The 9,940-nt window shown below is 42.3% G+C and overlaps 1 protein-coding gene across 3 annotated transcripts in view; it reads left to right on the top strand.

Moving 5' to 3' along the window:
* The window catches only part of Pla2g12b (phospholipase A2 group XIIB), a 22,851-nt gene that overhangs the window by 4,720 nt on the left and 8,191 nt on the right, over positions 1-9,940 (top strand). For 2 of the 3 annotated variants that reach the window (XM_004623994.2, XM_004623993.3), the window contains exon 2: positions 8,607-8,695. In XM_004623994.2, coding sequence (XP_004624051.1) covers positions 8,607-8,695 — 89 coding nt within the window. The remainder of the gene's footprint in view (positions 1-8,606; positions 8,696-9,940) is intronic. The other variant, XM_023722545.1, reaches the window with a different exon arrangement.

Here is a 9,940-nt window from a genome sequence, read left to right as displayed (position 1 = left end):
CTGGGAGGAATGTATGCAATGTGTTAATTATTGAAACTGTCCTACCAATTTGATTTGAAACTGTCTCATTGCTATTTGTTTATCAATAAAATTATGGGGAAAAAAAGTCTATTCTTGGGGCCCGGAAGATGGCTCAGTGAAATAAGTGCTTCCCTGGCAAGCGCAAGGGCCTGAGTCCAATCCCTGGTTCTGCAAAACAAAACTTCTATTCTTTTATCAATTTTGAAATACACTATACATAATTGGCTGTGGTAATTACCCAGTACAGTATAGACTACTAAAATGTACTCCTGCCAAATGGAATTTTGTAATCCCTGCCCCCCTTTGAGGCAGGATCTCACTAGGTAGTGCAGGCAGGCCTTGAGCTCACAGTGAACCTCCTGCCTCAGCCTCCCAAATGCTGGGCTTACAGGTGTGCGCCACTACACCTGGCAAATTTTACCCTTTAATAGAGCCTGCCCCTCTGGAAACTATCTTTCTACTCTCTGTTTTTATGAGATCAACTATTTTAGGTTCCATATATGAGTACAGTTTTCATCTTTCTGGCTTATTCCACTGGTATGACATTCTCCGATTCCAATTTCACCTATGTTGTCGGAAAGGACATGCTCTTCTTCTTTAAGAGTGAATCGTATTCCACCGTGTGTGTTTCCTTTATCCATTCACCCGATGGACACCTGGCTGGCTTCTATAGCTTGTCTATTGCGAATGAAGCTACCATGATCAGGGAGGTGCAAAGATCTCTTCAGCCCGCTGATTTCCATCCCTTGAGCTGTCTATCAAGGGGGAGATTGCTGGGCTCACACAGTAGTCCTGTGTTTTCCGTTTTGGAGGAACCTCCACACTGCCGAAACGACTGTGCTAACGTACTCGCCCTCCTGGGAGGACACAATCTTGACCTGGCACAGAGAGGCCCGCATGTTTTTATGCTCTTTTCAGTAACTGAGGAGGCGGGCAGGCTGGCCCAGGAAGAGCATACGTGGATCGACTCTTGGGCTCAGGATGGCTCTGCTCCTTGTCTCCCTCCTGGGTGTCTTTCAACTGCTTTGTGGTATTTTGCTTCATTCAAGTTTTAAGTTTTATGAGATCGAACCTGTCAGTCTCTTTATAGGCTCTGAAGTTCACCTCTTGATTAGCAAACCATCCTCACTTCAAGGCTATAATAATATTCTGCAATTTAAGCAGCCACAGGGAATACATAATAAATAGGGGTGGCTGGGTCCCAATAAAACTCCTTTATGTGAACTAACATTTGAGTTTCATATAATTTTCGGTGTCATAAAATATTATCCTTGTTTTGGCATCTCTCCCAACCATTTAAAAATATAACAACTATTTTTAGTTGGCAGGTTGCACAAAGCAGGCCGTGGGCCCAGCTGGGCCATCACTTGCCAAGCCGGGAGCCAGACTTCCCTTGGCCAGCCTGCCACTCTTATAAAGGGTGGTGCCCGGAAATAACACCAGTGTGTGGATGTGGCTCGCAACTGATGCCCATGCTCCACGAAGTAAGCTGCAAACCACTCATACTGTAATCAAAGGACATTATTTATGCCTAGACCAAGCTATCACCCTTATTTTATAGAAATGATACTTCATGCTTTACCGCTAGGCTGAATTTTTGCAGTTTACTTAAATTGTTGCATACAGTAAAAAGCCCTTTGCCAGCAGGACAGATAGGAATTTCATCAGTTTATCCTTCAAACTGTCTCATCTTCTCTGCAGAGCCCAAAGGAAGCTGGAGCCAGGAAGCCTCAAGGGGACTGTAGCAGGTTCCCCCTACCAACAAAGACATTAAAAAGATCTCACCAGACTTAGATACTTGTTTCTTCACATTCAATTTTTTCCTGGGGACTAGAAAGGTAGTATATGTAAATGTGAATAAAACAACAATCTGAGGGAAACGATAAAATCACAATGTCCCCCCAAGGGACAATCACACATTGTTCCGGGCCACGCGTGATTGTATTCACGTGTGCAATTTCATTGCTCACATGGCTTCCCTCACTCTACCCATTCCGCAGGCCTTGTGTTACACACATCCTTACACAGCGAGACCTCTTGGGCTTTTCAGTTCAGAGCATTCTATGTGGTGACTTCAGGGCTGAGGAAGGGGCTTTAGGGCTCAAAAGAGGCAACGTAACCGTCCTCTATCAGATTCGGGGAGCTGGCACTCAACGGCCTGCATAGAGCTGTCCGAGAGCCATGAAGCTGCCCCATGTTTCCCACGTCCCAAATGCTCTACCCCACACATAGTAACAGGGGCTCCTGTGTACTTTGGGCTAAAGGTCTGGTAAAGAATGTCTACCAAAAGCTCTCTACCCTGATAGAGTCAGAGTTCACACAGGGGTGCAGGATCTGGTTTCCTATAGGTGGTAAGTGCAGCCTCTGAGTCATCAAAACTGAACAACTCACATAAATACTGGGTCTCAGCTATCTTGGGACGTTGAGAACCACAGCAAAAGCTGGGCTGTGGCTTGTGGAGAGCACATGCTTAGCCTGGGTGAGGTCGTGGGTTCTGTCCCCAGAACAATAACATCAATTTGATCAAAAGAAGCCAGAATTGAAGGAACTACCCTGTAGTTAGATGACACAGGACGAAGGAATTCCCTCCGAAGCCCAAGCTGCACTGATCTGTTGCTAAGAAGTCACACTGTGTATTCCATGTGAGCAGATGGTCCACCATAAGAGCGAGTCAGTAGACAATAAAAAGAAGATTTAGCAATAATAATACGAGTATTTGAAATTATTGAGAAATAAATAGAAAACATGATTTTAAAAATGGAGCTAAAGAGCTGGGAGTGGTGGCACACACCTGCAATCTCAGCACTCAAGAGGCTGAGGCAGGGGGCAAGGCCAGCCTGGGTTCCATAGTGAGCTGGAGGCCAGGCGAACTACACAGGGAGAGCCTGTCTCAAACCCTCCCCTGCAAAAACTGAAATAAAAATGGAACTAAAAAATGAGTATGCAAATTAAAAAGGGAACTGAATAGAGTCCCAAGAAATGAAAATTACTGTCACTGAAAGACAAGTCACAGTCAATTGATTGAATAGCAGATAAGGCAAACTATAGAATGTTAGTAAAACAGAAAATAGATTTGATGGAGCTTGAGGAAATTTAGGACCAAGACAGAAAAGGATAAAAAATATGAAATGGAACTTAAGATTCATGAAGAACAGCATTTTTTAAAAAGTTTCAACATTCAGAAATAAGCACCATAGAATAAAACTAAATGCAATAAGGAAAATAAAATATTCACAGAGTGGCTGCAAATTTTTCTTTTTCTTTTTTTTTTTTCTTTCTTTCTTTCTTTTTTTCTTTCTTTCTTTCTTTCTTTCTCTCTTCTTATTGAGACAGTCTTGCTATGCAGTTCAGGCTGGTCTTGAACTCATCTTATAGCCCAGGCTGGTCTCAAACTTGCAATGATCCTCCTGCCTCAACTTCCGTGTTGGATTATAGGCATGTGCCAACACAGATGGCTCTACAATGGCACCTTTTTTGTGCTGGCCCCACCCTTAGGGCCCGCTGAGACAGTGAATGAGACTAGGCGTGGTGGCGCGTGCCTGTAATCCCAGCACTTGGGAGGTTGAAAACAGGAAGGATCACTATGAGTCTGATCTGTGTAGTGAGACCCTGTAGGCCCTGTACCAAATACATTTTTTTAAAAGAGGACCTTTTTTCATAAGCACCTCCCAGGCAAGCACAAGGACCCAAGTTTGATCCCCAGTACCACATGTCATGCCAGCCCCATAACCCCTGGCATGTCATGCCAACCCTGAAACTGGACATGGTGGCGCACACCTGTAATCCTGTGGGGAGGCTGAGACAGGAGGATCACTAGGAGTCCGAACTGTGTAACAAGATCTTGTACTGAAAGAATAAAAAAATATATATAAATAAATAAATGGACCTTTTTTGTGGGGTACCAGGAATCAAACCCACAACCTCATGCTGAACATACAATGTCATGTTTGCTAGCAGGCACTTTGCTGCTGAGCTATATCCCTGGCCCAGTGGCTGCAAATTTTTCAGAAGTGAATGAGACTTATTTTCAGGTCAGCCCTGTCTCAATTCACTGTAGTGAAACTCTGAAAAGTCACAACCATCATGCACAGCTGGGGGAAGGAAATGGTACAACAGTTATGGAAAAACAGTTCGTCCAGTCCCCAGAAAGTTAGCACGGCGTTACTTCCTGACTCCACAAGGCTACTCATTAAGTACTGTCTATACTTCCAAAGCCCTGAAAATAGGTATTTAAGCAAAGCTTAAACACAGTTTTCTACAGAAATACTATTCGTAGTAGATGATAGGTAGAAACAACCCAGTAACACATGCAAGAATAAGCTGAACTGATCTGTCCTACACAGTTATCCAGCTATATTGATCGACAGCACAGCATCGATAAATTTGAGATCATTATGCTAAGTGAAAGAAGGTGGCTGCACAGCGCCTTTTGAAGGAGATCTATTTAGCTTCCTCTTTACTGCATCAGGATACAACAGGAGGACAGCAGCCACTTACAAACAGGAAGGGTCCCCACCAGACCCTGAACCTGCTGGACCCTGACCTTGAAGCCCTGAGTCTCCGGTGCTTCAAGGGAAGAATTTCGGGTGTCTGGGTAACCTGGTCCATGCTACTTTTTCTATGTAGCAGCCCAAACCAGCTGAGCACAGGGTCTTCTGTGTGTGTGTGTGTGTGTGTGTGTGTGTGTGTGTGTGTATGAGAGAGCGAGAGCGAGAGAGAGAGAGAGAGAGAGAGAGAGAGAGAGAGAGAGATTGTGTGTGTATTTTGGAACTAAATGGAGGCAAAGGATACATCACATCATGAATGTATTGAATTGTATACTTTACAATGATTATTTTTCATTCATCTCAATGAAAAAAGAAAACAGATTCCATCATAAAAGTAAAAAGATAGGGCCAGAGAGATGGCTCAGTAAAGTAAGTGCTTGCCTGGCAAGCGCAAGGACCTGAGGTCAATCCCTAATTCTGACAAAAAAAAAGGAAAGTAAAAAGATTATTCACAGAACAGGAGAGAATATTTACAAATCATATATCTAAAAGTACTTGTTTCTTATATATATATGATATATATGTTACATATTATATATATTTATATACATATATATAATATATATATTCCTTATAACCAAATACTCAAAATAACTTAGTTACAGACTGATTAGAGGCTGTAAAGACATTGTATCCCAAAATGACATGTACATGGCCAATAGGCCCAGGAAAACGTTAACATCATCAGTCATTAGAACACTGTAACCCAAAACTACTGCACAATACCGCCCACACCCACTAGAATGGCTGTGAAGCAAAAAGACTGTAAGTGTAAGTGAGGATGTGGCGACACTGAAACCCTTAGGCACTGCGGGTGGGAATGCAGAATAACTCAGCCGCTCTGGAAAATAGTTACTGAACATATTACAGAAATACCACTCCTGTGGAGAAGTGTACGTCCACACATTTGTATATATTTGTGTGTACATATATTGTCGTAGTAAGAACTGCATAGCAAGAAGAGTGCAAAGCAGTCTGAATGTCTGTCACCTAGTAGGTGGCTAGACAAAATATAGTCTGTCCACACAGTGGGGTGCTTCCTGGTAATAAAAAGAAATGATGTTCTGATAAATGCTGCTGTGGGCATGAACCCAAAGTGCACCCTGCTAAGGGAAAGAAGCAAGACACACGAATCTTTTTTTTTTTTGTATTTTAGGGAAGAGTCTACCTGGTGTTCAGTCTCACTACTAGACCAGACTCATAGTGATCTGCCTGTTTACAACCTCCCAAGAGCTGGGATTACAAGCATGCACCACCACACCCAGTCTCAATTGCTGTCTCAGCATGCCCTGGGAGGGGGGCTGGAACGGCAGGCCCAGGGATGGAACTCCCCACCCCTGAACCTGCTTGTGGGTGCTTTAACCTACAAGGAGCCATATTATATGATTTAATTTATGTGAGATGGCCAAATATTTGTAGATAGTATTTTTAGAGATTACTTAGGGCCAGAGGAGAGACAAAGTATAATTGTTTATGGTTATGGAGTTTATTTTTGAGAGCATAAAAATGTTCTAATAGATTTGTTATGACGGTTACAGAGCTCTATGAGTATAACAAAACCATTAAGTCAGACACATTGAACGGGTGAATGTGTGACATGTGAATCATATGTCAGCAAAGCTGTCATGGAAAATAATGGATGAAAAGATCCATATCATAATGGCCATTGCAATAGGTGTATATTATGGAGGGACAAGTTACCGTACAATCTAGTGGCTTAACATAACAAATGACATATCACACAGTTTCTGAGGAGCAGGAATCCTCCCTTGGTGGGTGACTTTGCCGGGTAGCTCAGCCTCCAAGCTTCTGCGGCCATCAGAGGGGACCAAAGGGGTGCTAAGAGGCTTTAGTTCTTTGCCACAAAGAACTAAAGAGACTGTTCCTGACTGAGGGCTGGTGAGGAGCTACGGACAGAGACAACCAAAAGATAGAGAGACAGAGGGAGGAGGGGAGAGGGAGGTAAGACAGTATCATCGTCTTTTATAACTGAGTCTTAGAATCCATATACCTCTACTTCTGCCATATTTTCTTGGTCACACAAGTCAGTCCTGGGACAATAAAAGGCAGTCCTGGCAATAAAAAGAGATGAAGCACTGATGGATACATGCATCCATACCAGGACAAGGGGATCACTGGGGCCATCTTGGGCCAAAATCTGACACCTCCACAACACAGCAACCAATATCCAAACACTGTGGTGGAACTGCACATTTTCTACTAAGGCCTTCTTCCCTTTGCACTGTCAGCAGCACTCCCTCTCCTTTTCAGCTGGGGTCCTGGTTGCCTACACTGAATAATGGCTTCACTTCCTAACCAATCTTTGTAAGTAGGTATTGATATTTGATTAAGGTAGGCCAAAGGGAGCTAAGAGGGGATGATATGATTAATATTTTGGTGTGTTTCTTGAAAGAAAGGAAGGAACGGACCCTTCTAACTGCTCCATCCTGCTGCTGGTAATGTGGGTGTGTCAGCCCAAGGGTCCCTTTGGACCATAAAAGCCAGCGGCTCCAGCCAGGGCTCTCATAGAGCAGAAATCTTGATGCAGCTTGGGTTCTAGAGAAAGGCAGAGATCCTATACTTGATAACCATTCTGGATGGGAGATTCTATCTTGTTTACGGATTTGAATAAGACAGGAATACAAGAGATAGCAAAGATATGTAGAAAAATTCCACCACCCCTTTGAAGGCCTAGAAAGAACTAAGTAAATAGAGGACAGCACTACACCAATGATTGCAAATGCTGAGTACCCTAAACAGGCAGTTGTCTAGAAATTATAAGTTCACTGGATCTTTATGCAAAATTCTGACAATGTTGTAGAGTTAAATAAGTTAACAATAAAATTCATATGCAACAGTAGATGTCTAAGAATGAACCAGAAAATTTGAGGAATAGTAAGGAGGCTGGTTGAAGGAAAGAATGAAAAGGAAAAGAACTCGCCATGTGCCTCATTCCAAAGATTAATTCTTAGGCTACTTCCTTGGGCTTAGCCTTGGTCTTGCCTCTCCTAAGAAAAGGCAGAGATGTAGTAACAGAACATGGAGACCCGGGGGAAGTCTGAATTTATATCCAACTTCTGCTGCCTACTGTATGACCTTAGGCAAGTTATATGACTTTTTTAGTCCCTATTTTTCTTATTTTAATAAAGGGATAAAATGCCCAGTGCAGACCCTAAGGTCATCTCAGATCAAGGTTTTCTTCACTTGTTATGACTACCATTGACACACTAATAAAGCTTCTTTCTGTATATTTTCATAATCATAAAATAACTCTAAAACCATTAGGAAAAGTGCCAGCAAGACAGCTCAGCAGAGTAAGTGCCTGCTTAGGCAAGCACGGGGACTGGGATTCAATCTCAGCACCACAGGCTGCACTGGCTCCACCTCCAGGCGCTGACCCAGCCACCAGGACTGGGTATGGTGGCGCAAACCTGAGTTCCCAGTGCCGGGGAGGCTGAAAACAGGAGGATCACTACAAGTCTGAGCTGCATAGTGAGACCCTGCACCAAATAAATTAAAAAAAAAAAAGCTATTAGGAGAAATCAAGAAAGCCAGAGCTTTAAGACACTACTTAATTCAATGATACGCATGCCTTGCATCCAAAACACTGCGTTTGGGGTTTTTCTTTGCTCTTCGGTCAAAATGTTTTGTCGGCATCTGGGAAATCTTGCTAAATTCCCTTCCAGCGCATCTTAAACACATCTACGGTACTACTAAAATTTCCATTCTGGAAGGGCTTTACTAAGTGTTTTTGTTCTGTGTGCGATGTGTGGCCTCACAGTGGCCAGAGAAATTAAAAGAACATGAGGTTTGGTTCGGTTTCATCATAACCTTTATTGTCAAGGTCCCATATTAGACAAGCATTAGACTGTAGTAAGTGCTCATGAAACTCTTAGATATTAAGAAAAAAACATGTTTGAGGTGAGGAACAGTAGTTTTTGAAAGTAAAATGCAATATGCTTTTGGAATTTTTTTATTTGATGAATGTTCCCAAATACATGATTTCTAAATATTTCTTCTCTGTTTTTCTCCTGCTAGGAAAGGCACCGATGCCCAGACCTGGCTATAAACCTCAGGAGCCCAACGGCTGCAGCTCCTACTTCCTAGGTCTCAAGGTACCAGAAAGTGTATGTACCACCAGTCTTGCATTCTTGGTCGATTCCTGCCAGTATTGACTCTTGGCATAGTCTAAGAGTTCTCAGGGATACCAGTGATGATTTATGGAATTCAATTGAGCAATGTAATTAGGTAGTTTATATTTTGGATCTGTGAAAAGTGAGAAAATTTTCAAAGATGATATTTGATGTCCTAGCTCAGAGGCAGCTGTCCCTCAGATAAATGGATCAAAACTTTGAAGTCACAACTGGGAACACAAGATTTAAGGTATACAAACATAACTTAAAATAGATCTGACAAGTTGACATATTAAATAAGACAATGATGGGAGGGAGCCAGCTGGTGCTGGACAGTGAGAGTTATTATTGCATTGGTCTGACTTCTGCCAATGGCTGTCCTTATGTTGATGGTCACACCAGCTATGTGGAGCATTGTCACCACAGAAGTCTGCAGTCACACCGCAACTGTTTGTCAGATATTTACTAGCAACCACTGGCCCTTTTCCAAACAACCAGCCTGTTCTAAAATGAGTGACAAGATAATTTCCCTCCAGGCTTCTTGGAAGCCTTTTGGTTTTCTTCACTTTAAAAAACAGGTTTCGTTGATTGGCCAAATAGCTCAGTGGATTAAAGCACCTGCAAGTAGGTGCAGGAGCTGGGGGTTCAATCCCTGGGCCTGGTGGGCCTGCTGGGCCTGCTGGGCCAGCCTTGTCCAAAGGGGTGGGGGGTGGCTAGAAAGCAATTGAGACTGAGTGTGGTAGTGCACACCTATAATCCGAGTTCTTGGGAGGCTGTAAACAGGAGGATCACTATGAGTCCAATCTAATAGTGAGACCCTGAACATCCTGTAGACCCTTCCCTAAAATACAAAAAAAAAAAAAAAAGAAAAGAAAGAAAAGAAAAAAAAAAACAGGTTGCATGTAAAATGTAGCTGGAGGGATTTGATATGTAAAATATGACCCCAAATTGTGTCTTAATAAGACTAAACTCCATTTTTCTTTTTTTAAAATTAATTTTATTGAGAAACAAATAGCAATGAGACAGTTTCAAAACAGGTTAGTAGGACAGTTAAAATAATTAATACATTGCATAATGTTGTCTTCATAGTAGTTATTCATAGTATAAGATGCACACATGATATCCTGTCCAAACACTATTAATACAAATCTTTCTTCTCATTGAATTAAGAGAAAGTAGCTGTATATCTATCCTATTTTGTATATGCAGATACAAAATGGTCCTTCATTTGTATCCTTT

Source organism: Octodon degus, unplaced genomic scaffold (assembly GCF_000260255.1).
Source record: "Octodon degus isolate 3935 unplaced genomic scaffold, OctDeg1.0 scaffold00005, whole genome shotgun sequence".
Classification (NCBI taxonomy): domain Eukaryota; kingdom Metazoa; phylum Chordata; class Mammalia; order Rodentia; family Octodontidae; genus Octodon; species Octodon degus.
Note: the sequence above shows the minus strand (reverse complement) of the source record. Positions and strands in the feature narration are given on the sequence as shown.